Source organism: Sardina pilchardus, chromosome 11 (assembly GCF_963854185.1).
Source record: "Sardina pilchardus chromosome 11, fSarPil1.1, whole genome shotgun sequence".
Lineage (NCBI taxonomy): Eukaryota > Metazoa > Chordata > Actinopteri > Clupeiformes > Clupeidae > Sardina > Sardina pilchardus.
In genome coordinates, this window is record NC_085004.1 from 24,648,746 (window position 1) to 24,676,245 (window position 27,500).

The 27,500-nt window shown below is 49.0% G+C and overlaps 1 protein-coding gene across 11 annotated transcripts in view; it reads left to right on the forward strand.

The window, feature by feature from the left end:
• chd9 (chromodomain helicase DNA binding protein 9) overlaps positions 1 to 20,451 on the forward strand; it is a 96,013-nt gene extending 75,562 nt beyond the window's left edge. For 6 of the 11 annotated variants that reach the window (XM_062548997.1, XM_062548996.1, XM_062548999.1 and 3 more), the window contains 16 exons: positions 2,536 to 2,625; positions 3,212 to 3,315; positions 3,851 to 3,968; positions 5,133 to 5,190; positions 5,592 to 5,640; positions 5,998 to 6,241; positions 7,266 to 7,471; positions 8,516 to 9,601; positions 9,952 to 10,118; positions 10,627 to 10,923; positions 12,573 to 12,753; positions 13,561 to 13,703; positions 14,015 to 14,260; positions 14,858 to 14,998; positions 15,188 to 15,292; positions 15,701 to 20,451. In XM_062548997.1, coding sequence (XP_062404981.1) covers positions 2,536 to 2,625; positions 3,212 to 3,315; positions 3,851 to 3,968; positions 5,133 to 5,190; positions 5,592 to 5,640; positions 5,998 to 6,241; positions 7,266 to 7,471; positions 8,516 to 9,601; positions 9,952 to 10,118; positions 10,627 to 10,923; positions 12,573 to 12,753; positions 13,561 to 13,703; positions 14,015 to 14,260; positions 14,858 to 14,998; positions 15,188 to 15,292; positions 15,701 to 16,852 — 4,387 coding nt within the window. In that variant the 3' untranslated portion in view covers positions 16,853 to 20,451. The remainder of the gene's footprint in view (positions 1 to 2,535; positions 2,626 to 3,211; positions 3,316 to 3,850; positions 3,969 to 5,132; positions 5,191 to 5,591; positions 5,641 to 5,997; positions 6,242 to 7,265; positions 7,472 to 8,515; positions 9,602 to 9,951; positions 10,119 to 10,626; positions 10,924 to 12,572; positions 12,754 to 13,560; positions 13,704 to 14,014; positions 14,261 to 14,857; positions 14,999 to 15,187; positions 15,293 to 15,700) is intronic. The other 5 variants (XM_062548998.1, XM_062549000.1, XM_062549001.1 and 2 more) reach the window with 5 other exon arrangements.
• Positions 20,452 to 27,500: the final 7,049 nt, after the last annotated feature.

Sequence of the window (27,500 nt, forward strand, 5' to 3'; positions counted from 1 at the left end):
ACATATACACATACTCACTCACACACGTACAGATATATATCTCTCTCTTTATATATATAGACACACACACACACACAGCACTGACACATCTAGTCTACTTCATTCACTCTGCCCACAGATATATATGTATATATATAGACACACACACTTATATCCACTTACACACACTCAGGCACACACACACACACACAGCACAGAGACATCTAGTGTACTTCATTCACTCTGCCCACATCACATAACCTGGCCACCCTCACACATCACACTGTAGAGAGACTGGCGTCCGGTTGACCTGCTGTTTGTTTGACTGGACAGTGGAGAGCTGCCGCGGGCGACACTCGAGTTACGAGTGCGAGGCTCCGGCGTTCAGCGCACTTAAACCAAGAGGTCATCGATTCTCTGAAAAGACATTTGGGATGGGCTGAGGATGTGCGTCGCACACACACACACACACACACACACCGACACACCGATGATTGGAGTGATGGCCTGGCCGCCCAGGTGTTGTGTCCGTCAGTGCGTTTGCCTGCCCTGTGGTCGTGGCCGCGCTGGTGTGTTTGTTGTTTGTTAAAATGGTGTGCCGTTCCTGTTGAATTTTCCGAACTGAACCGAACTGTTGAATTTTCAGTGAACTGTCGTCGCGGGTTACTGGCATTGTGACATCGCCTCCGAGTGTGACTCACCGTTTTTCATGAGGGAAGGCCAAGTAAAAGCTGAAAAGTGTAACGGTCACATTTCACACAATGAGTGAGAAAGAGAGAGTATGTGTGTGTGTGTGTGTGTGTTTGTGTGTCCCAAAGAAAGGGGCCAAATATGAGTGTTTGTGTTTCCAAAAGCGAGGTGCCAGATATGAGCATGTGTTTGTCTGTGTGAGGGGAAGAAAAGTGAGGAAAAGTAAAAGCGCGAGGCTAAGAGAGGGGAGGGGAGGGTTGGGGGGGGGGGGGGGGGCAGTTTTGGCAGGGTCCCCAGTGCTGCGCTGCCCACACACAGAAAGTTCCCCTTTGCCGCTGAAGCCGGGGATCGTTCGATCGGTGACACGGCCGCGGCCACCCGGGGACACGCCGGCCCACTCTGCTTACGTCGGCGCTTTCCCCTCACACAGCTCCAGAGCTGGAATGCCACCAGTGCAGGGCCAGAGAAGGGGGGGGGGGGGGGGGGGAGAGAGAGAGAGAGAGAGAGAGAGAGAGAGAGAGAGAGAGAGAGAGAGAGAGAGAGAGAGAGAGAGAGAGAGAGAGAGAGAGAATGGACAGAGAGGGGGGGGGGGGAAGGACTTGAAGGAGGAGGAGTGTAAGGGGGAGAGACACAAAAGAGAGGAGGAGTGAGGAGCCCAGCGCTCTACTCTCTCCCTGCCATCAGCAGCGTCTTCCTGTCGCTCTGTCTTCCTTGGCAGTAACAGGCGTGTAATTAAAGACATGAAGGCCAATGTGTGCTCTCCCTCAGGCTGTGTGTGTGTGTGTGTGTGTGTGTGTGTGTGTGTGAGGACTATGGTGCAGGTGGCTGTGTGTAGATGAGCACATGGACTGTTTGGATTAGTCAGTCAGTCTGGCTGTGTGTGTGCGTCTGTGTGTGTGTGTGTGTGTGTGTGTGATGAGTGATGAAGCCCTGCTCTCTGCTGACAGGCAGAGGAAAGAGTAGCAGCTGCTGGGAGCACAAGTATGGCAGCCCTGTCTCTCTCTCTGTGTGGGTGGATGGGTGTGGGTGTATGTATATGTGTGTATGTGTGTGTGTGGGTGGGTGTGTGTGTGTGTGTGTGTGGGAGGGATAGGGGGTGGTGGTAAAGCTCCCTGCTTCTGGATCTCTCCAGCGTGGGTGTTCTCACTCTCATAGACACAAATACACATACTCACACACACACACACACACACACACACACACACACACACACACATACACACACACACACACACACAGAGAGACCAACTGGGAGTGTGTCATGCCTCAGTGGAGCACTAATGACTGCATCTCTGCCATGACTCAGATAGTGAGCTCCTGAGAGCCCCTAGCTCACGTCATGGTCTAATCAGCCAGCCGGCCACTCGGCCACTCGGCCGCTAGCTAGCTGAGCTCCATTCCTCACAGTGACGTTAGCATAGCTTCCCATTCCTCCCCCTACAAGTCATGCATAGCACGGGTGCCTAGACCCATGGTCCTGCTTTCCACCTTTAACCCATATGTTCAGCTCCAAACTTTGTGTGACGTGGGTGTGCATGGTGAGGCAACTATTTGCTGTTCTTTGAGTGTGTGTTGTGTGTTGTGTGTGTCTGTGTGTGTGTGTGTGTGTGTGTGTGTGTGCGCGTGTTAAAAGTGAAGAGTCATTCCGCTCACTCAGCGTTTTATGTGACCGCTGAGCGGCTTTGTTGTCACAGCCGGGCTTTCTGTGTGTGTGTGTGTGTGTGAGAGAGTGTGTGTGTGCGTGTGCATGACTGGCTTTGTTCTGACCATTGGGCTCTCTCTACAGGGAGCTGTGTGTGTGTGTGTGCGTGCGTGTGTGTGCGTGTGTGTGTTTGTTGGCCTAATCCAGCTCTCGTCTGTGTGCAGGGTGCTGCTACGGGTCAGAATGCTCTACTACCTGAAACAGGAGGTGATCGGCTCACAGTCACAGCAAGTTCTGGACGGCGTGGAGGCCAGGTGAGACCACACACACACACACACACACACCTTTTGACACTCTTTCTCCAGCAGGATTCGGACAAGCTTAGATATGACAACAATGTTCAAATCTTATATTGGGCCTTGTGGTGAAATGGATGCTGATGTTGTTGGTGTCGGGGGGGAAAATACACAAATTACACTTGGTTTGTGTAGGCAATGTTTCAGTACTTGGGCTGTTTTTAAATTACGCAGTTATAGTTCAGCATTACATCTTGAAAGTTCAGATGTTTTATACCAATGATGGGATTTATTATATCAAGCATCCTTTTCAAGAATTGAGCTCAAAGTGTTTTTATTTCTGTAAGAAATGGTGAATTTGTTGACCATGAAATGAGATGCCATTGTGTGTTGCTCCTCCAGGCAGAGGAGCCATGCTGTCTCAGCATAGAGAAAGTGAAAGCTCATCACTGCTCCACCTGCTGGTTATTTGCTGAATTTCAACTAGTACATGCTGTGGCCAGCAGGGGGAGCACTATGTGTGTTGACTGTCGGTCCCATGAGAGTTTGTGTTTTGAGGCTGTTATGAATCAGGGCTTGATTTGGTGTGTGTTGTCCTTCGCAGTGCAATCCAGATCCGTGTGCCTGATCCGGACAACGCAGAGCTCCCGGCTCTCTGGTGGGACCAAGACGCCGATAAGTGTCTGCTGCTTGGAGTCTTCAAGCACGGTAGGTCATGATGGCGAAGGCTCCAGCCTCAGAAAATAGCCTATCATCTCCCAGCATCAGTGCTTTTATATAGGCACAGATCCTCATGTGTGAAAACCCTGTGCAGTGTATGAATGCTAATTAGCGTTGAAGCTAAAAACTTTCCCATTTTAAGAAAAGTACATCCACACAGCAGAAGCGAGCTATATAATACAACAGAGAATACTTAAAGGGGGGTGGGGGGAATAAACAAATAGGAAACAAATAATATTTTCCACTTGTTTCTCTCGCTTGGTGTCTTTATTTCTGGTCTGAATGAGTCATGGATGCCACTTAATCAGCAACAGGCTCTTCAACCACAAAGCCCCATTCTCTGTGATATTGTTGTGTTGCATGTGGGAAAATAAGCCGCTTGCTTCTGTGCCCGTGGGCAGAAACCATGTTTTCCCCTCCTTCCTCTAGTAGACATGAGGCTCTCGTTGTCTCTGTTTGCCTAAGGCCCTAAGCTCTGACCTCTGCGGCTGTGTGCGCTCTCTGCCCCCCTCCCTACCTGCAGGTTATGAGAAGTACAACACCATCCGGGCAGACCCAGCGCTCTGCTTCCTAGAGCGGGTGGGCCGGCCGGACGAGAAGGCTATCGCCGCCGAGCAGAGAGGCAACGACTTCATGGACGGGTAGGTCACCCTCTCCACTGCCATCACAGAGCGCCCCCCCCCCCCCCATCTCTGTCTCTCTGGGGGGTTCCATTAGCAGTCGCCAGTTAGCCTCGTTTAATCTAATCAAAGTTCAAAGACCTGGAACAAGAATTCTGCTGGAGAGTGCTTCCGGAAGTGGATAGAATGAACTTGCTGTGATACGACTTGCTGTGATACCACTGGGCAGTCTCATTTATTTGTGATATGAGGGAATTTCATTTATTCATTAAATGAGGTGTTGCACATTATCCGCAAGAACCCTGTGCTTTTGACATCTTTGCTCTTTTATATGGGGGATGTGAAAAGCTGTTAGCACACCTGCTAGCTGTGTTATTGAGAGGGTTGTGTTGATATGCTATGCAGTGTCTATACAAAAAGCTCTGTTTCAAAGCGCTACATCCACCATTTTAATGAGTTTTCATAATAATGTTGTTTTCCAACTAATTTCAGTGGAACTGTAATTTAGTTAGTGTTTAGTTTAGTTTTAGTGTTTTATCTTTATTCAATCAAAACAATGCAACTGCACTTTTGTTGATATAATCTGAAATACACAATTAAATAACATGACTTACTCATTTTTCAAAAATGGATTTATAGCGTTTTAGAAAAGAGTTCTTCATGTTTTTTTTTCTATTGCAAATCCCAATCAGCTTTATAGATCATGTACAAGATTGGTGATTGATTGATGGCATATACTGTATGTATTTGCTATGCAGAACACATGCCAGTAAAAAGTTTCTTCTTCAATTGCAAATAGTTACAATTAAGCATTACAAGTGCATGTATTTGTTCCAGTACATGTATGCTGACATGTAAAGTTTAGCAAGGTGTATAATGAGTAGTTGGAAGTCGGTTACATTAGCAGTTGGCAAACCTTTTGCGATGGCGATGTTCATGCTGTACACAAACCCCATCATGTGTGATGTGTTGGGTCATGTTGGCTTTTAGTGTGTGTGTGTGTGTGTGTGTGTGTGTGTGTGTGTGTATGTGTGTGTGTGTGTGTGTGTGTGTGTGTGTGTGTGTGTGTGTGTGTGTGTGTGTGTGTGTGTGTGTGTGTGTGTGTGTGTGTGTGTGTGTGTGTGTGTGTGTCTCACCCGTCACCTTGAGTGGCTCCTGACGGCTGTGTGCTATCTGTGTGTGCAGGGACGTGGATGACCCCGAGTACAAGCCTGCCCCGGCCTTGATGAAGGACGATATGGAGGTGAGGCCAGGGACCAAGGGGGTGGGGGACACGCTGATAAGAGTCTCTCTCTCTCTCTCCCTCACACACACACACACACACACTTACAGTACACCGTCTCTCACACGCGCACACACACACACAGACTTCAGTATCTGCAGAAGCCAGTGTATCCAGGGCACGGGCCGTCTCATGCCTACAGGCCACTGTGTGCCGTTGCTCTTATCAGTATAGTATGCAAAGCCCTGCACACTGCCAGACATAATCCCATCTTAGCTGAGCCCAGAGCCCCAGATCTGTGTGCAGGGACTAGGTGTCTCTGGGAGAGGGGACTCCATCTGAATAAGCCGCAGCAAGAGGGGGCAGGGGGTTGTGGACGAGCTGTGGTCAGCTCAGTGACGTAATCATTCTTCTGCCCACAGGATGATGCCTCCTCCCCTGGAGACCTGGTCATCACAGATACAGGTGGAGGTAAGTTACTGGTTGTTATTGTTTCTGACTTTCTCTCTCTCTCTCGGTCTCCCTCTCTCCTGCATTGGTTTAGTGTTAACTTTTTATTAAATTATGTTTCTGGAATTTGTATTCGACCTAATCATGTACAGTAGATCTGAGTTTGAACTCAGAAAAAAGTGGGTTTATGTGGTTGTACTCTGAGTAAGGCCAGCTTCACTCCGAGATAATTGATTTGCTTTCTGTGTGTGTGTGTGTGTTTGTGCCTGTGTGTGCCTGTGTGTGCCTGTGTGTGCCTGTGTGTGCCTGTGTGTGCCTGTGTGTGTGTGTGTGTGTGCGCGTGTGTGTGCGCGTGTGTGCGTGTGCGTTCTCCCTCAGAAGGCAGCTCGGCCCCGGAGGGCGGCAGCACGGGCGCCTACTGGCCCTCGTCCTCGGCGCTGACGGCGCGCCTGCGGCGCCTCATCACGGCCTCGCAGCGCTTCACCAAGAGCCGCCAGATCCTGCACATCCACCAGAGCCAGCAGTCCCTGATGCCCACGCCGCTGTGCCCGCTGCCCGCCACGCTCAACGACACCCTCTCCTTCAACCCCAAGATGGCCGCCAAGATCGAGAGGCAGCAGAGGTGAGCAACGTCACAGTGATCTGCACACAGGCCTCTTATTCAGATGGCGGAGCAGTAGCACCAGGGCTGTAGCTTCAATCCACAGGCTACTTTATCAGGGATAGATATGGGTTACATACAGTATGTGCTTGGGTGAATGGCATTGGAAATGTGGGTGATGGAAACGGAAGGATTGTCTTAAACTAGGACAAAGCATAACAAATTCCACCGAGGCATAGGTTTTGGATATCTAAGTGAACTAAGTGAATTCTTTTTTTAGAAGCTCAAAATCACACACACTGTCTGATCAACAATTTAATAGTCAGTTTGAGGGCTTTGGCATTTTAAAACTGACACGCTACAATTAGCATGTGTGTCAACAAAATCAGTTGTTTAGAACAACGGAAGACGTATCTCTATTCCTATTTCTAGAAGTGCTTTTGCCAGCAATCTTACCATCTTGCATTGTAATCTCGTTGACACATGGGATTGTTTGGTAATTAACATGAGTCTGACTCTGACTGAGTCTGACTTTTGGCCATACTTTTATCTCTCTCTGATGGATACAGCAGCATGTGCACACTGTTGTATCCGCTTCAGAGTGTATCCAGATTCTAATGCCCTGCTAAGTTCATCTTGTAACAGCACTGTCCGTTGCAGTGTAGCATACAGTAAGGCAAAACAAACAGCCCTGGAAAAAAACTGAAGATACCGCTGCACATATTTCTGACGTCATACTACGGTCGCTGAGTGACAAATGAGTTTTCATGGTCACTTTCAAAATGATGAGACCACATCAGATTTGAATATGACTGTCGACTCATTTGAATGCCACTCAGCAACTGTAGGATGACACCGGAAAAATGTGCAGCGGTATCTTTTTTTTCCAGAGCCTGTGGATCAGATTTCCAGGTTTTCCCATTCCCCCCCCCGCCAAACTGCTGCTTTTCTCTGAGCCAAGAGTGGAGCTCTATACAAGTTTGCCTGCAAATGACCGTTGTCCAAGCGCTCCTCTTACCTGCCCACGTGTATTCGTCGTCCTTAGGTGGACCAGGCGAGAAGAGGCCGACTTCTACCGCGTGGTGTCCACGTTCGGCGTGGTGTTTGACCCGGATCTGGGCCGCTTCGACTGGACCAAGTTCCGGGCCATGGCGCGGCTGCACAAGAAGACGGACGAGAGCCTGCAGAAGTACCTGTGCGCCTTCACCACCATGTGCCGCAGAGTGTGCCGGCTGCCGCCCAAAGAAGGAGGTAAAGAGATCACACACACATACTCACACATACATGCACATACATACATACACACATATACACACACATATATACACACAGACACACACAGACGCACACACACACACACACACACACACACACACACACGCACACTCTCTCTAAACCATACTCAGAAACACACAGACACACACAGACGCACACACACACACACACACACACACACACACACACACACACACACACACACACTCTAAACCATACTCAGAAACACACAGACACACACAGACGCACACACACACTCTAAACCATACTCAGAAACACACACATTTGCTGGCCTGCAGCATCTCAAGACATCAATTCTTCCAGTTGTTTCCGTAAAGCTCAGTAATATTCTGTCTTGTGGTTTCTAATCCTTCTGCACCCACTCCATCATCTGGTGGAGGTGGGCTAATTGGGGGGGATGGGTGGGGGGGGGGGGGTTAGGGGCAGGGGGGAGAGGGTTGAAACGTGAGCTGCCCCAGCCGGTCTCGGGGATTAGATCACGCTGGTCAGAGCCGCGTGGCGTCTGTGGTGCTGGGGGTCAGGGGAGGACACCGCACTTAGGCAGGTCAGGACTTTGGCAGCGCTCAGGGATCTATTTTCACTGCTACTCACCGAGAACACGTCGTGGACTGTGCGTCCTGTTCCCAACTATTCCTGTTCGCCTGCCTGGTCTGGGAAAACCCAGAGGTAACGTTCACCACTGGCAAATGAGTGGAGCCACTCTCCATGGATTGATTATCATAAAACCATCTAGATCATTCAGATCTTGCTGGTATCTGGTGCACAGGTTGTCACAACCAGTAACTAGGGATTAAAGCACTGCATTCTGGTCCCCCTTGAAACCCCTTGAATTTTCATTGAGCAGTCTCAGCAGTCAGCAGTCTCCATGTATTAGATAGATAGATGATGGATAGATACTTTATTAATCCCCAAGGGGAAATTCAAGATTATCAATGTATTAATCTTCACATCTCTCTCTGTGTGTGTGTGTGTGTGTGTGTGTGTGTGTGTGTCTCCCAGACGCAGTGGACCCGTCTCTGTCCATCCAGCCCATCACGGAGGAGAGGGCGTCCCGCACGCTGTACCGCGTGGAGCTGCTGCGGCAGGTGCGCGAGCAGGTGCTGCGCCACTCGCTGCTGTACGAGCGGCTGGCGCTGTGCCAGCCGGGCCCGGACCTGCCCGTGTGGTGGGAGACGGGCCTGCACGACCGCGACCTGCTGCTGGGCGCCGCCAAGCACGGCGTGAGCCGCACCGACTACCACATCCTGCGCGACCCCGAGCTCTCCTTCATGGCCGCGCAGCGCAACTACAGCCAGAACAAGGGGCTGCCGCCGCCGCCACAGCAGCAGCACGGGCACTCAGCGATGCCGCACGGGCACTCGCACTCGCACGCCCTCGCCCAGGCACACGCCCGCACCCCGACACAGCCGCCGCTGCCGCCCGCGCACTACCAGGCCCCGGGGACGCCCGTCGCTTCTGCTGCCGCTTCTGCCGCCGCCTCGGCACCGTCGCCCCTGCCAGCCTCGGTCTCGCAGCGGCCCGAAGAGGGCGTCGCCGCGCCCGCGCTCGTGGTGAAGGAGGAGGAGCAGGAGATGGGCTCGGACGGCGGGGAGGAGGAGGCGGCGGCGGGGAGGTCCGCGGCGTCGGTTTCCGCCGAGAAGTGGGCCTCCGCGGTTCCCCTGGCGGGCCCCCCGACACCTGGCGCCGGCCAGGAGGCGACGGAGGACGGGGACGTGAAGCCCGTCGTGGTCAAGGGCGAGGAGAGCGAGAAGCGCATGGTGGCCGCCCGCACCAAGCCGCTGACGCCCAACGCGGCCGCGCGCAAGCAGAAGAAGTCCAAGAAGAAGGAGCGCAGCAGCGCCGCCAGTGCCGGCGGCATCACCACCACGACCCGCCGGGCCTCGGGCTCCGACTCCGACTCTTCCTCCAGCTCGTCGTCGTCGCGCTCCTCCTCTTCCTCCTCCTCGTCCTCCTCGTCCTCACACTCAGGCTCCAGCTCCTCTTCCTCCTCGTCCTCTTGCTCCTCAGGATCGTCCTCCTCATCCTCCTCATCCTCATCTTCCTCGGAGGACAGCGGCAGCGAGGCAGAGGACGGACAGAAGAACGGTGAGTCCAGCACAGTCCAGTCCTGTGTCCAGTCTTTGCTGCCCTGCGGCGTCCATCTCAGTGGCCTCTAGAGGAACTTAACAGCGCACATTAAGGGAATCATGCAATGCTTCACCGCGTCACTTAGAGATGTGGTTTGCAATGATTAGCACTTTGGTTTATTGATTTGTGGTAATTTTGACCGACTGCTTTTTCCAGCGCCGAGCTGCTAAAAATGTGTGTGCTTGACTGATGATGATATTGGCAGAGAAGTGTTAAGAGCTTTCGTGTGCGGAGGGATATGTGTAGGAGGTGTTAATGGCCGTGTGTGTGTGTGTGTGTGTGTGTGTGTGTGTGTGTGTGTGTTGTAGCGTCAGCAGTGGCCACTGTGAAGGGCTTTGACGAGGACAGCGTGGCCTCCCACAGCACCACTCAGGACGAGACGCAGGAGAACAGCGTGACGGAGAACGGCATCACACACCCCCCCAACCCCTTCCAGGGAGGAGGATACATGCTAGCTGCCTCCTACTGGCCTAAGGTAGCACACACACACACACACACACTCACACACACACATACACTCGCTCACTCGCTCACTCACTCACTCTCACACACACAGACTCCGTAGAACACACTCTCTCAAGGCTCGCTTGTCCCGGTGTCATTATCTTCCGATACTGACCCGCAGACTTTATATGATCCCTTTCATGGTGTCCCCAGCAGTTTTCTATCGTGTTAGATTGTTTCGCTCAGGCGGAGATATTCCCCTGTAGAGATATTTCACTTTTGAAAAAACTCCAAATGCCCTTGGCCGGGTTTCCCAAAATTGTTAAGAAGCTCTTAAGTGCTAAGAACTTCTTAGGAGCGTTGTAAGAATGTTCTAAGAACGCTCCTAAGAAGTTCTTAGGACTTAAGAGCTTCTTAACGATTTTGGGAAACCCGGCCCTTGTTGTTTTGTTGTTGTGTTGTTGTTGTGTTGTCTTGTTGTCCTGTGGTCTCTTGTCCTCCGTCTCATCTCTGACCGTGCCGCGCGCTCTCGTCCGCAGGACCGCGTGATGATCAACCGCCTGGACAGTATCTGCCAGGCCGTGCTGAAGGGCAAGTGGCCGGGCACGCGGCGCTCCTACGAGCCCGGCTCCGCCGTGGCCTCCTTCTACACCACCAAGCTGCTGGACAACCACCAGGTGGCGGCCTCCGCCTCGGCCAGCGGCGGTGGTAGCGGCGGTGGTAGCAGTGGCCTCTCGGCCGCCGGCCTCCCCGCCGAGGACCCCGCGGCCTCCCCGCAAGGGTCAAAGGTGACCAAGCATGTTGCAGACAAGGAGTTCTCAGTCAAAATGAATAACGTATGTTCATCTCAACCACCCTACTCCATCCCCTCCCCCCCACCCTCCTCTCTCTCCCTACGCTTCGCCAAGCCCTTCTCCTCCCTTAGGACATGACTGCTAACTGCGGTGTTCAGCACTACTGTTGTCGTTGATTTCTATTTGTGTGTGTGTGTGTGTGTGTGTGTGTGTGTGTGTGTGTGTTTGTTTTTTTAAGTCTGTCCTGCAAACGGCTGTCAACAGCACTGTAATTTACGAGCACCTCGGCCGTTCCCCGGCTCCCTCCGCCCATTTACTGTAAACAGGCTGCTCCGGCCCATAAATCTGCGCCTAAACAAGTGCAGTCGCACCGCGCAGCGCGGCCAACGCAGCAGCAGCAGCAGCAGCACTCCAACGAGCCTTTAATCCCACAGAGATGGGCTCCCGTAAACTCATAAACTCTCTCTCCCCCTCTCTCTCTCTCTCTCTCTCTCTTCTCCTCCTTTCCCTCTCTCATTCTCTCTCTCTCTTCTTCTCCTCTCTTCCCCCCCTCTCTCTCTTTCTCCCTCTCCCCCCCTCTCCCTCTCTCCCTCTCTCCCTCTCTCCCTCCTCTCTCTCTCTCTCTCTCTCTCTCTCTCTCTCTCTCTCTCTCTCCCCTCTCCTACTCTCTCTCCCCCCCTCTCTCTCTCTCCCTCCTTCCCTCTCTCTCTCTGGTCGCTGCTCAGTATGGGGTATGGGTGGACTCACTGAAGCTTTGCCAGCCACAGTGCTCTTGTTGCTGTTGTTGTCTTCTCCTCTCCGAGCTGCTGATTGTGTTGTTTCCTGCTGCTAGTATAAGCCCATATATCTCCAGTGCCACGTGGCGGCCTGAGATGCTGCTCACCTCGCGCTGGCTAACCTCCCTCCGCTGCACCGCCCCGTTGCTCTGGCTTGCTGAGTTAACCCCGCTTTGAAACCCCTGCAGTAGCGGTTCAGGAGCCCCCCTCTTCCCTAACCTCAGAAAGCCCCCACATTAGAGGTCCACCCACCTCAGGCTGCCACTCCTCTGTGTGTGTGTGTGAGTGTGTGTGTCAGTGTGTGTGTCAGTGTGTGTCAGTGTGTGTCAGTGTGTGTCAGTGTGTGTGTGAGTGTGTGTGTGTGAGTGTGTGTGAGTGTGTGTGAGTGTGTGTGAGTGTGTGTGTGTGGAGTCGACCACTGCCTTTAACCCCATCAAGGCAGCCAAACGTACTCATTAGATGCAGACGCCCAATATCCCAGTTGGCATCAGCAGAATGCTTTCAGACCACAGCCCTCCCACAATTCAGTTCAGTTCTCATTTTATTTTACTGTGCCATTCTGGAGTAGCGCTCCTAAAGGAGAATATGTAATGCTTTCAGCATCTTGTTTAACAAGGGCAGTTATAAAAGGATGGCCAATATAAAATGACAATACTGCTTGTAGCACTAGCGCACTTTGTTGGGTACCTGACCCAGTTCTGTTTCATTTTGTGCAACTGTTTGTCTCTGTCCATTAGTTTTTCTCTCCTGCTCTTTTGTTGCTGTATCTAGACTATAGAGAGGGAGTGCTTTGTGTTTGCCCCCACTGCCCACTGTGTTGGTGTGTGTTTTGTTTGTTTGTGTGTGTGTGTGTGCGTGTGTGTGTGTATGTGTGTATGTAAACACATGATTGACACGTGTGCTCTCTCTCTGCAGCAGGAGGGTGGTCTGAAGCTGACCTTCCAGAAGGCTGGCCTGCACCTGAAGAGGCCCCTGGAGGGGGAGGAGGGGCCCTTGGCCCAGCAGCAGTACCTGGCCCGGCTCCAGGAGCTCCAGAGTGCCTCGGACACCAGCCTCACCGACTTCACCAAGCCCCCCAGCGCCCCCTATCCACAAGGTACACACACAGCACCACAAACAACATTGTGTTTTTTTCCAGCGTTCGTGCTTTTAAACTTAACATTTCTGTTTTTATTTATTTTATTATTTTTCTGGCGAGGAGATATTGAACGGTCGGTCACCCCGTCACAGTGGTGAATTTCCCTTGATTTAATTTAAATGTCAGGAGTTCCACTGTAAAACACAATCCACAATCCACACAATAAGTCAAGGCCACATACACAGTTTTGGTTACAAGCTCTCTAGAGGATTTGTGGATTAGATGAATGTGGACATGAGAAGCTCCGAGTGGCTCACAGCCATTTGGCTTTCCTTTGGATCTGCCAAACACGGCATATTAGATGGAGGCTGGAGTTCATTCCTTCAGTGGCCAGCAGGTGGCACCAGAGACCCAGGGTCTTTTGTTTTGAGAATATTCTCGTGCCTCATGAATAGCTGGAATAGCTTCAATGTGTGTCAGAGTGTGCGTGTATGTTTGAGTATAGACTTTATATTAGGGCATTAGAATTTTATGTAAATGTGTACCTAAAAACATATATGTGAGAATATGAGATGTGTGTTTGTTGGAGTGAGTGTGACTTTTGTGTCCCAGTGATAAATAAAGTAGATGTCCGCACACTGGAGACTCCAAACCGACAAGGTTTATTTAAAGCAACACGCAACGTTTCGACCCACCAGGGTCTTCTTCAGGCCTACTTTCTTTATCACTGTTACATTTGATGTGTCCTGAGGCTGCACCTGGCCCCAGTGAGGTGGGATGTGCATGCACTTGAGCTAAACTCTTGTGTGCCCTCCTCTTCCCCAGCGCTGGCAGGTCAGATGAGACTGAACGGCGTGCTGGACGGCCAGCCGGTGGTGAAGCGGCGGCGCGGGCGGAGGAAGAACGTGGAGGGCATGGACCTGCTGTTCCTGAACAGGAGCCGAGCGCCAGCCATGCCCGAGCAGCGGGTAAGACACCGGTCTCACCTCCAAACAAACTCCTCATCAAGCACCTCACCCAGGCCCTTTACCCCCACTCCCGACTATGGCCCTGATACCTCTGCTCACTATGTGTGTTCCTGTGTGTGTGTTCCTGTGTGTGTGTTCCTGTGTGTGTGTTCCTGTGTGTGTGTGTGTGTGTGTGTGTGTGTGTGTGTGTTTGTATGTTGGTATGCATGTTTGTGTGTGTGTGTGTGTTTGTGTATGTTTGTCTACGTGTGTGTGTGTGTGTGTGTACCCTCATCTCACCCCCCTCCCCTTCCCTCCTTCCCTCCCTCCAGGTCCCTCCAGGCTGGGTTGGCAGTGCCCAGGCCAGCGTGCCCGTGGCCCCCGCTGGGCAGCAGCAGCAGCAGCAGGGCTTCAGCCCGCAGGCTCAGGGGCCGCAGGACACCGAGTGCCGGGTGCCCGTCATCAACCTGAAGGACGGCACCCGGCTGGCGGGAGACGACGCGCCCAAGAGGAAAGACCTGGACCAGTGGCTCAAAGAGCACCCAGGCTTCGTGGCGGACGTGGGAGCCTTCATCCCCGTGAGTTGCCCTTCTTCCCCGCCCTTCATCTTCCTCCTCCTCCTCCTCCTCCTCCTCTTTTACCTTCTCTATCCCAGTGTTTTTCAACCTTTTTTGAGCCAAGGCACACTTTTTTCCTTGAAAAAATCCTGAGGCACACCCCAGTCGAAAATGTTAAATAAAATGAAATTTTATGGAAAATTAAATTAAATAAAAATCTGTAGCCCGCATTAATGATATCAAGTCATTCTTGTCAAAGTGTCTTGAATAGGAATCAAATGAACACAAAGACAATTATTTCTATTCACTCTTTTTTAGACCACTTAGGTGAAATTGGATAATTTCCCACGGCACACCTAACAATGTGCCACGGCACACTAGTGTGCCACGGCACAGTGGTTGAAAAACACTGCTCTATCCCTCCCTCTTGCCATTTTGTTTGTTCGGTTCCTTTGGTACCAGTATAAAAAGCATCCTGCATATGAGGAAGTTTGTATGTGATTAGTGCATTAGTGTGTGGAGTTGGTGGATGGTAATGGACAGTGTTGAGTGTTGAGTGTTGAGTGTTGAGTGTTGAGTGTTGAGTGCAGATGGGTGAGGTGAGATGGTTTGTGTTAGCAGGGGGTGAACAAGATGCAGTTCCAGGACGGCAGGCCCAAGCAGAAGAGGCATCGGTGCCGAAACCCCAACAAGATCGACGTCAACAGCCTCACAGGCGAGGAGAGAGTGCAGATCATCAACCGGAGAAATGCACGCAAGGTGAATAAGCAGATCGTGTGTGTGTGTGTGTGTGTGTGTGTGTGTGTGTGTGTGCGTGTGTGTGTGTGTGTGGGGGGGGTGTTGGAGACTACTGTACCCAGGTATGTGCCATTGAGGCACTGGTGTTTGTTGACTCTTTGTGTATGTGTGTGTGTGACCTGTCTGACCTGTCTGCTGTTCTGTTCTCAGATTGGTGGTGCCTTTGCCCCTCCTCTGAAGGATCTGTGCCGGTTCCTTCAGGAGCACCCGGAGTATGGGGTTCCACCCGAGTGGGCCGACGTGGTCAAGCAGTCGGTGAGTCCTTCTTGTCCAGGCTCTAGACTACTAATGTTCTGATGTGGTCACCACAAGCCATTTGACATCACATGTACTTCTCAAAAAGTACTTCTCTCTTACTTATCGCAATTTCCCAACTATTACCCGCGGCTTATACTTGATTTTGCTGCATTTCTTCAGCTGAGAGGTTAATACATGGGGGCTGTTAATATGGTATTAATATGGTTTTGTTTCTTTTAACCTACATAAAACACTGTCCTGCGGATTATTCACAATGCGGCTAATACACAGGAGATTACTGTATCATACTACTTGGGGCCAGGCCACTGAGCCCATGGTCCTGCTTTGTGTGACCACTTCAGACGACCTATATGTGTATTTTTTGGGCCAAAAAAGTTAAATCATCTCTGTTTCTCTCCCTTGAAGGGCTACCTGCCTGAGAGCATGTTTGACCGGATCCTGACCGGGCCCATCGTTCCGGAGGAGGTGAGCCGGCGCGGCCGGCGGCCCAAGAACGCCCTGGCCAAGGCAGCCTCTGCCGGTGCCAACGCCTCCGCGGCAGCTGCCGCCTCCGCCGCCGCGCTGGGCCTGAACCCGCTGCTGGCCAACGGGCTGCTGTCGGGCCTGGACCTGCCCAGCCTGCAGCTGTTCCAGCAGAACCTCCAGCAGAACCTGCAGAGCCTCCAGTCGCTGCAGCTGACCGCCGGCCTCATGGGCCTGCCCGCCGCCGACGCCACCAACCTGGCCGCCATGTTTCCCATGATGCTCTCGGGCATGGCGGGGCTGCCCAACCTGCTGGGCATGGGCGGCCTGCTGGGCAAGGCGCAGGACGGAATGGGCGCGGCGGCCGCTGCCATGGCGGCGGCGGCGGCGGCAGCGCCGGAGGAGACCCCGCGGAAGAGCAAGGGCAGCAAGAGCAGCAAGAACTCGACGGCGGCCGATGCAGCAGCGGCGGTGTCCTCGCAGGCGCCGCCCTCCTCCGACACCAAAGCTGAAAGGACAGAGGTCGCCGTCTCGGAGAGTTCCGCGACGCACACCGCCTCCTCCTCCTCCTCCTCGTCCGCCGCCATCGCCACCTCCTCGGCCCCCTCCACCTCCAGCTCCAGCCCACTAAGTGCTTCTGCCGCAGCAGCAGCAGCGGCGGCAGCGGCCGCCTCCGGTCACCCCCTGGCCCTCAACCCGCTCCTCCTGTCCAGTATGCTCTACCCAGGGATGCTCCTCACTCCAGGCCTTAACCTCCCCTCTGCAGCGCAGCAGACCCCGAGCACAGCAAACACTGACCACGCCGCCGCCTCCTCCTCCTCCTCCGCGCTCGCCTCCGCCGTCTCCTCCACCCACACGCCCGCCTCCGCCTCCACCGCACAACCCACGCCGCCTCTCACCGCCCGGTCGGAAGACGGGGCCGAGGAGGAGGAGGAAGAGGAGGAGCAGGATGACGAGGAGGAGGAGGAGGAGCCAGCGGAGCAGAAGGAGCACAGTGGTCCCGAGGGCTCGGGGAAGGTCGAGTCCTCTTCCTCTGGAGAGTCGGACAGCTCCTCCTCATCATCTGACGATTCTGACTCGAGCGATGAAGACTGAGCCTTTATAAATATATATACATACACATATATATTTATATATTCCTTAGAAATGTATACATATATACACATATATATGATTTACCCTGCACTTATGTTGTGATTTTTTTTCCCCCCTTTTGTAAATATTAAATCGAGAGAAAAAGTGTTGTGTAATTAAGACAAAGCCTTAGAGAACCAAGATTCAAGAAACTGAAATTAAATTTCAGTGTTTGTTTAGGTACAATCTTGTTTTGAAAAGACATTTTGCATGTCGAACTTTAGTAGATTTATGGACTTTGTGAACTTGTATTACACGATGATGTACAATTGCAACGAGCAAGAAAAAAAAAGAAATCAACTAAAAGGCAGAGGCATTATTGTATTAATTATGTTGGGATTTAATTTTATTAAAAAAAGAGGAAATACATTACCGCTCCTGTTGAGCTGTACTATTAATATATTTTGAGTGTGTGGGGGAAGGGTGGACTTGAACTATTTTTTGGTTTCATTTGTAAATACTTTTACAGGATCCTTGACACTTCTACTTTGCAGAACATACTTTGGAAAAAGTCAGCAATAACTCGGGCAGCTAATGAATGTCACTGAAGCTGTAGACTCTTCACCTCCCTCAGCCTATTTCCTCTCTCTCACCCACCACACATCTTCCACTGAGGAGGAGTCACTCTCTCTCTCTCTCTCTCTCTCTCTCTCTCTCTCACCCACCACACATCTTCCACTGAGGAGGAGTCACTCTCTCTCTCTATCTCTCTCTCTCTTACTATCTCTCTCTCTCTCTTACTCACTTCCTGTCTCCGACTCCCACTCTTCTTCTCTTATCCTGTTAAAAGAAAAAAAAAAAGGAAACAGCTTCTTCTCTTTGCATCGACTAAAGTATCAAGTAGCCTTGGGAGCTGGCCTTGCTCTACACATTGATCACAGTTTCTTGCATTCACTCACTCACTCACTTACACGTACAGTACATACTCTTGATCCAGATCTTGGAAAAAAAACAAAACAAAAAAAACATTGTGTTTTCTCTCCCCACATCTCCTATCAGGTCTTTTTGAAAGCAGCAGGCCTATTTAGTTGCACAACTCATCACTGTCTCTTGCCCTCTGTGTTAAGTTGTACTGTATGATTGGTTTGTGGTACCTGGGTACCAAAGGCAGACTAAGGGGTTCAAACCCGGGAGAAGTGGTCTTTTTTCGATGACGGGGGCACTCTGTTATATGTCCCTTATTCTGACCATTGCTCTTCTCTCTGCTTTTGGTCCGCTTGTGTGGTCTTTGCGTGGGGCGTTTGTGAGTGTGAATGCGCCGGATGAATAGAACCTCTCGTGCTGTGTTCTGTCACTTTGTAAAAGCGCGCTGGAGAGCTTCCACCCTGTCCTGTCTGATGTGCTTGTTGTGAGCACAGAGTATCTGTCTTCTCTAGGCCTGTGTCTCAGCATGGCAGAAGTGCATCATATCTCAAGTGATTAGCTGTATAGTACTTCTTCAGTGCTGCCATCTGGAAAATTATAACGATTGGGAATGTGTTGGCGATTTGTAGGTCTGAGTAAGAATAGGAATGAGCAGAAGAAGGTGTTTTTGATCTTGGAACAGCAGAACAGCAGTTTTAACCTGGTGATCTCACAGGTTGCCATTGTAGTATGTTGTTGTCGTGGCACGCTCCCCTCAGTTTAGAAGTATTCCTTCAGTGTTCCACCAGTACAGTGAAGGGCGTGCGGTTGACATCAACTCTTTATATCTGCCTTTGTTAGCTTGCTGTTAACTGTAACGTGGATTTCACCACTCCTTAAAAGTTTGAAGCATTGCTTAATATCTCACCTACAGCTTTTTTGGTGTTGACTATAGATACAAGCCTGTTCTCGCCAGTTTAAAGTCAGTTTGGATGCTGCCACTTACCTCTGTTGGAGGAACAGTGACGGACTAATTGTATTATAGCTTTCGATCCGACTTCCATTTGGTGAACGATCCGATTGGCTAGTATGGGGTGGGTGCTAGTTACTGGCCAAGGTGGGTATTGATACGTCTTCATGTTCTCTGTCCTTTCACGTTACGTCTTCGCTGCCCCATCCACTTCTGAGCACCACAGCAGATGGATGTAGAAGTGTCCTTACTCCATACCTCTCGAGTCGAAGGGGAGTTCACGTCATTACTGAATACTGAAAAACAGAAAGAACCGAGGGGTGCTCTCCTCTATCTCTCTCTCTCTTGCGCTCTCTCTCTCTCCCTCTCTCTTCTGGCCTCCTTTTGTATTGTCATCTGTCACTTCAACCTTTATGAGGACATACACACTGGAATCGCTACTCAGCCTTTCTGAGGACGTTTTGGAGTATAAGTATCACTGTTCAGAAACCGCACACACTTAATTGAGCTTTGGACTGTTAGGCACACAAGTGAGAAATGGTACAGTGCTCGCTTAGATTTACGGCAAAATTCCCAAAATGGTGGCCCCCCTACAAAGAGAGTCCCAAAATGTTTTTATTTTGTGGTGAATTGCTGCTGTCGAGGCACCCTGACCCCCCACATTATTTTGATGACTTGCTGTAAACTAGTCTGGGTTTTGGCACGGTACCTTGCAAGTCTCTCGGTCATTGACAGAAGTCAACCACTAAAGAACCACAGTATCTATGGCTGATGAGCCAGGGGTAGCCGACTCCTGAAGCCCCACCCAGTGTATGCAGATGTGGACACGTAGAGCTGTCCTGTACCCCTGTGCATAGACAGGTACAAAAGATCGGCTCTGTTTCTTCCACTAGACAGGCCCTCAACGCACAGGCTTTTTTTCTCTCTTTTTTCATTCGGGAATCTAAAAAGCAGCCACCATGTCCAGTTTTGTTTTGTTTTGTTTTTCATTTGTTTGATTTGTCATTTGTAGCTAGTGCCCAGTCATTGCTGCTTCCTCCTGTACACGTGCTACCTTGAAATTGACTTTGTTCATTTGGTTTTTGTCAGGTTCTCACCTCTGAGCCCCGTGTTGGGAAAACAGTGAGTGCTCAGATCTCTGAGAACAGACTCCTCATCACGGTAGACAATGGACAAAGTGATGAGTATGACTTAAGGTTGAAAATACACTTTTATGTTGTTTTTTTTGTTTTGTATTATTATTATTATTATTATTATTATTATTTTATTAATGATATTTCAGGTAGTATGTAATGTTAATGTCTCTCAATGACTCACACATTGCAAGTGCTGAACTGATATGATGCAGATGAAACTGCGACAGGGAACTGACGACCAACATGCAAACAAAGCGAGAAAACTACTCTACTACACTACTACACTACATTGAGTTTAATTCACTTCGTCATTTATACTGAGTAGACAGCGAAATGGCGAATAGACTATTGCCTTTTTATTTTTATTTCATGTTTTGCTTTATGCTTACAGATATCCTTTTAAAGTCATTTTTCAAGTCTTCTTTTTTCCTGTTTATGTTCTTGGACAGTTGCAATATTTGCAAATTGTGGTCTATGTAGTCAAATAATGCTTTATGTAGTGGAAGAAAAACGTCTTAAGAAGTCATTTGTAATTTATTGAATTACTTTCTATGAAGTTCTATAGAGGAAATTGAGGTTTAATTATTTTTATTAAACATACTCTGACTATCCATGACATCTGTCTCTGGCCATTAATTTTCTTTTCCTTTCCTTTGATCGTCACAGTAAACTACGTCTTGAGATTTACACTTTGTAGTCTCTTTTCAGATGAAAGACTATAATTTCCAATTCTAAGCAAGAATATGCCTGTGTACAGTATTTCCTCCAATGTACAGTATGGAGTCTTAAGTACCTGTATTTGCACAGTGGCAAGGGTAACTGGATGAGCCCTTGAATACCAAATAAACACTACTGTACAGTAGGTGTGTGCCCTTGAAGGTATCCATGCATGTATGCATCACTGGGACCATGAATTCTATTACCTTCGGTAAAGGCTTGATTGGTCTTGAGTTGTGCACAGAAGTACTGTAGGTGTGCTTGGCAGAAGTGATCAACTGCATGATGTTGTAAGCACCTCGTGTCAACATGTGTCATGTACCATTACATCATCAGATGATGATGGGTGACATTTTTATTTATTCATTTATTTATTTTTGTATTTGGCTATCTCCGGTGGACAGAGATTTCAGTCAAGACACCTGGCGCGTGCATTTTCATTTCCTTTGACTTCCCTGTTAAAAGTGCTTCTTGATTTGGTACAGGGGGGTCGGTGTCACCCAGCCAGGGCAGCACACAGTGGCTCAGGGGAGGCATGACCTGACCCGGCCCTCTGCTCACTATGGCCCCCTCTCTGAATGAGGAATCACATATATCCTCAGCACTCCACCTCAGAGGAACCGATGTGGTGAATTATTAATCCTTTGAACAGTTTGTGTCCTCTGTAGTGACATTGCTTTCATCTCCCTCTCTCTCCCTCTCTCTCTCTCTCTCTCTCTCTCTCTCTTGCTCTCTCTTGCTCTCTCTTTCTCTCCCTCTTTCTCTTGTGTGTGTGTGTGTGTGTGTGTGTTCGTGCGTGTTCATTTGTGTGTATCTTGAGGTATGGGGGATGGGAATCTGTTCCTGTTTGATGTAAAACTGTCCTGAAGGTCATTTTATAGTTGTATGTGTAGTTGCTAGGCAATAGCCTGTTTATGTACATCTCCAGGGGAGCATCACTTACTGACCGTATGCTACCACCGCCATCCATTTCAGTGGATTACAGTAAGTGACCTCATTTAATGGTGCCCTGTATGGGGGGAAAAACAGCATAAAGGGGAAAAAATGTACATCTACAGACACACTTACGGCATTAATCATGAAGTCCTAGGCTGCGAGATGACCTACAATCATAAGCATTGCTATCATGTAGCCTATGACCAAATGAGAGCAGTTCTGGGTTGCCAGCAATGTATGTTCCAATGATGTTTCTAATGTTCTGCTCGTCCTTAGTCTTTCAAGTGTGTCCACTGACTGGTTGTCCTGCTAGCCGGTAACAAAAGAGAGAAAAACAAGAGCATAGGTATGTGTATGACCCTTAAGAGGTGGTGACCTTGTGACGACCTTGTGTCGCTGTCTTCACAGGATTATGAGTTGCCATGACTGTTAAGTGATTGACAAACAATCTTCGGACTCTTTATCTCTAACAGTGCCCTGACACGCAACTCGTGTTGCTTGGCAGGCAGATCACAATAAGAACTTAGGAGCCCCCGCTTACAAAGCCTTGTAAACTGAAACCAGACGAAAAAAATCTCTGATCTCTCTCTCCCTTTCTGCCCCCCAACCCTCTCTCCCACACACACACACACACACACTCACACACAGGTGCTTACTCACTGTGGGTCCAACAGGAAGTCCCTGTGGTTACCATAGAAACCAGAGGGCACCTGCTACGCCAACAAGTCGTCAGTGGAGGTATTTAGGCTAAGGTTAGCCTCGTCCCCTCTTTCACTGACAGCACACCACACACACACACACACACAAGCACCATATCCCTGCTGGAGTGCTGCCAGTGCTTTGCCAGACCAGAAGCCGAAGAAGGTGTGCCAGAGAATGGGCTGCAACTCAAGCCGTGGGGCCCTGGTGGTGGACCCGGCCAAGAAGCCCGAGGAGAGGCCGAGCTCAGCCAGCTCTAGCAAGGAGGACTCGACCCCGGACGACACGGAGCCAACAGTAGTGGAAGCGGCCAAGGAGGATGCTGGGGAGGAATCCAGTTGACCGGACGTTGGCCAGTGGTCTGCGCTGGCCCACAGCCCACAGGTTAGGAGTCACCGTTCTCGCCAGGGACCATTCAGTCCAAGTCACTATTCATTAGCATCAGTTCTACCTCTTGATAAAGCTTTATGTCAGTAAAGTAGAAAATAAATGCCATTGTAGATGCCAAAAGAGGTTTATAGATTTTAAGAATACTTAATGTCATAAGGTACAGACATTACCTGTCTAGTCATGTTTATATATGAGAGTTCTGTAGGCTAAATCATGAAGTTTATTTAATTCTGTTAATGCTGACAGCGTTGTCCCACCCCACTCAGAGGTGGTATTGTGTTTTGATTCAATGCTGCAAACTAGTGCAATTACATTTAGCCTACCTATTTCAGCCTAGGGCTCAAATTATTATTATTTTGTATCTGTTTTGACAGTGGGTCTTAATCGATGTCTTAATTTTGTACATGTTCACAACAGTGTATTTACACATATCCCCATATTTGTTGCTGGCAGTTTCTATGCAGGTTGCCCTGAGTGATGTTGATGTGGTGACACAGCGGAGGAAACAAGTGTGACCGGTCATCTATTGTTGGCTTCCTTGTCAGAAGGGTGCAGCAAAACCACCTCAACAATGAGCATTTAGCCATCTGTTAAAAATTAGACATCCAGTAGGCCAGTGTATTATAATTCCTCTAATATGTCACCACTGTAAGAATCATAGCCTACTGTAGAAATGTCCCAAAAACGTCTTCAGTGACAGCCATGCAATGTTAAGCTTTTTTCAGCATAGTTACTCGAGTAATGTACAGGTTTATCTGTTTTTTATATATATATATAAGAAATTAAATGCTGTTTAAAACACAATTTGTATTAAAATCATTTGAGGATTAGCATTTTAATGCTGGTTTAGCAGCTCCTAGACTATTATATTTATAGTTTAAACTTTGCTGAGCTTGAGTCTTGACACAAATGTGACTGGACTCCCAACAGTGAGCAATTATGGCAGGGTCGCAGTGTATGCGTTTGAACACTGATGCAATATTGCACACTGGCCATGGTGAACATGAACAGCAATTAACTCGCTATTCTTGAATATACCACCAGGTGTCGCGCACATGTTGTAATAATTGTAGTGGCCACTGGGGGGCAAAAGCGTGCTTCGCATGTTTCGAGGGGGCGTTCCATATCCGCTCCATTTGCTGGAAAACATTTAATCTGAAATATATGTTTTAAGTTTATTACCACCGAGTGAAGTGAGCTGGAAGGGAATAGCCATTTCACAAAGCCATATCACAATCACCCATCAGAGAGGCAGCGGGAAATTACATGAAAATATTACCATTATACAAATGGAAAGTGTGATTGAATAATGTGTTTCAGAAGATAAATGAAAAGCACTTTGTTGGAAAATGTAGAGCTAAATAGCTTTTTAATTTCAGATGCGGGATAAAAGAACCACGTTTTTACCCGATTTCCTCCCGCGATTGATTAGAGAACCCGCACCTGCGGAGAGGAGCTGCTCTATCATCTCATTATCAGTTAATTAATATGCATTCACAAATGCCAATTATCTTCGCGGTTGTATTTGGCTGAGACAAGACATTGATGTTTTAATGACAGTGGGATTGATGACTTGCTCTGCAGTTTTAAAACCACGCAAGCACAATGATTGACATTGTGCTTAATTGTTGTCAAAGACAATTGAATTGAAAAATGTCATCAGATTGATAGCACTGTATTCATATGACTGAGCATCCGGTTTGCTGGAGATTAACTTGACAGGCTATAGCACTCGACTCGGCGTCCTCCAGAAAGGCTTGTAGCAGGCTTATCTCATAGTTGAGTATGTGCCAGAGACCGCAGTGTTCAAGAATGACATTATTTAATTGGGAAGTCGACCATGCAATTATAGGCCAGCGAGGACTAGACTTCAGTCACTTGTGTAGCCTAAATGTATTAATGACTAGGAGGATACTTGCAACATTCCTCTTGGTTCATGCACATGCCTACCAAATCATTGTCTTCTACTGTACCTCTTAAACATACAATAAGCAAGATGCGATGCTACAACCCACCATCACAGATTGGCTATTTGAGCCTTATTACTGTATAGTCCTGCCGGGACATAATGGTTATGGAGCTAGCAGCACTAACTGATGGTCTCTAATACCATGCCTTAGCGGTGTGACCCACAGACATAATGTTCATATATGCAGTCTTGAATATATGTTGCAGCAGGCAGCAGTAGTAGCCTAATCTACATTCACAGAACATCAGTATGGAGTATATGTACCAGGAAATTGGCAAACATGTTTCAAACAGCATTGTATTATTTCATCTACTTCCATAACTGCTGACCATAAAAGTAATTCCACCTTTACCCCTAGACCAACCTTTTTTGAAAGTCTGATCAGCCACTGGAATAGAGGATGGTCTTTAATCTCAACTGGCCCCCGAGCACACCCCTAATCTCTCTGTAACCAGTGGAAATAGGACTTTGCATTATTATACTGCTGTGTAATTGTTTTTGGGCAATGATTTATTGAAATTTTATCTGTAATTGTCAGTGGCCTCAGGTCATAACCTTTATAATGGGCTTTAGAGTGGTAGGATCATGGCCACCCAATTGAGCATAAATAGGAATGGAAAAAAAAATCTAATTCGCTTGCATGCTCTCACAAATGGCCCGGTTTATAAAAAATGACGCATGCCAGAGAGGTCAACATTCATTCGCAGACAAGCCAGATACGGTCGCCTTGTTTTTTCGCTTCCTGTACGGAATCTGCCGTCATCATCCATAACCGCTGTAATGCTGTCATGCATTATCTGCTGTCGTTGGTCAAGGCTGAAACTCATCTCATTGTAATGCCTGGTTTATATTCATCTTATAAACTCAGAGCACGAGAGAGAGAAAGAGAGAGAGAGAGAGAGAGACAGAGACAGAATGATACTGTCTGGCCTCTTTTGTGGAGTTTTGGGTGTTGTATTTTATACCGTCTGTCGTCTCCATGGCTGCACATACACGGCGTGGCTCTGACTCACTTTAGCCATGCCAGAGCAGATAAACAAACCTCGCTCCTGTCATGAATGTGTTCTCATCGGCGGCATTATGCCCATGGAATGCACACAAACTATAAAAGTCAGAGGGTCAGCTTGGAAATGCTTTCAGGGGATGAATCATACTGGGATAGTCTTTCGTTTTCTCTACCCCACCATCACCCTACCCCCAGCCCTCAAGTTTTCTTTGTGTGTGTGTGTGTGTGTGTGTGTTTGTGTGTGTGTGTCTGTGTGTATATGTGTGAGAGAGAGTGTGTCTGTGTGTAGTGTGAGAGAGAGTGTGTGTGTGAGTTTGAAGAGGGCCTCCACCCAGCTTCGCAGAAAAGATCGGCTTAGCAGGTCACAGTGGAAGAGGACAAAGAGAAGCACTGTACCAAAAACACACACTTTCTCTCTCTCATGCACAAACACAACCCACACACACAAACGCACACACACACACACACACACACACACACACACACACACACACACACACACACACACACACACACACACACACAAACACACACAATCACACACACACACACACACACACAAACAGACTAACACTTTTAAGTGCAGGAGATTTATCAGCCTATTAGAGTCACTTTTCAGCGCACCTTTCCCTGAACAATGGCCAAGTTTATTTGCCCACTTTGTGTGCAGGGTTTTATTGTCTGGGCCGACTTTCACCCGTCGAGTAAATCCCCAAGCAAATCCTTCTGGATGCTCCCTTTATGGGCGTCCCCTAAATGGCACTCTCACACACATCTTTCTGAACATCAAAATTCACACACGTTGTGTGGGTTATTCAGACATGGCTGTAAGATCACCAGACTTTAGCCATAGATTTATTGGAACTGATGAAAAACAGGCGCCATCGACCCGAGTTAGGTTACGTCTCTCGCGTCCAAACCAGCAAAACCACTGCTAGATCTCTCAATATTTTTTTTTTACCTGGCCTCCTAACTGTAATGATGTGTTTTAAATTCTCCAGTAAGTGAAATTGCATTGATTTTTAACTTTCAAGGTTGTGTCAGTTAACTCCCTCATTTGACCTGATAGACATGGACCTTCACTAAAAGCATGGGTCTCTGGGCCGTTTTCTTTTTTTCCCATCCTGCAGAGAGAGAGAAAGAGAGGGAGAGAGAGAGAGAGAGAGAGAGAGAGAGAGAGAGAGAGAGAGAGAGAGAGGCTCCTCAGAGCTCAGTGGCTGAGAGCAGTATTCCTGGGCCCTGATTCGTGGGTTCAAGGTGAGAGATTGTGAACGGAGCGAGTGTGGCAGCTGCAGTGTAATTTACTGAGAGTAAAATACAAAAACCCGCAGTGGCAGGTGTACCTATTCATCTCACAGATTTGTTTTGCTTGTGCTGACTGTGAGCGAGGGAGAGAGAGAAACACAGAAAGAGAGAGAGAAAGAAAGAAAGAAAGAAAGAAAGAGAGGAGGGTGGGTGGGGTGGGGGTTTAGAGGAGCCTAGTCTTTTCAAAGCAAATGGAGAAAAATGGGAAAATGTATTCTAAATGTCATTCATTCAGCGGCGGTGTCGAGGTGACCTTAAAATATCATCTCCCCCCTTTTGTAAATGTGGACAAGTGGGCTCGGCAAAATACCACGTTTGATAAGAAGAAGGCGGTCTGTGTGAAACCTGGTAGCGGGTGCCATGTGGAGATGACTGGTACTGGACACAGTGGTGGTCAGCAACAGCTATGCCACAAGGTTGTGGGCATACGGTGGGCATTCTGACTGGCACTGTACATGTGTCTGTGTCAGCACTTCTTGACATGCATGGATATCAGAACTGTCACAGTCACTTAACACGTGCAAGGCATCTTGATTAGTGGGGCGGGACACGCACAGGATGCATATGGACGTCATGTATGGATACACGGCACAGTCACGGCCACACAGTTGGTAAGGGCAGTCTGCATCACACAGTGA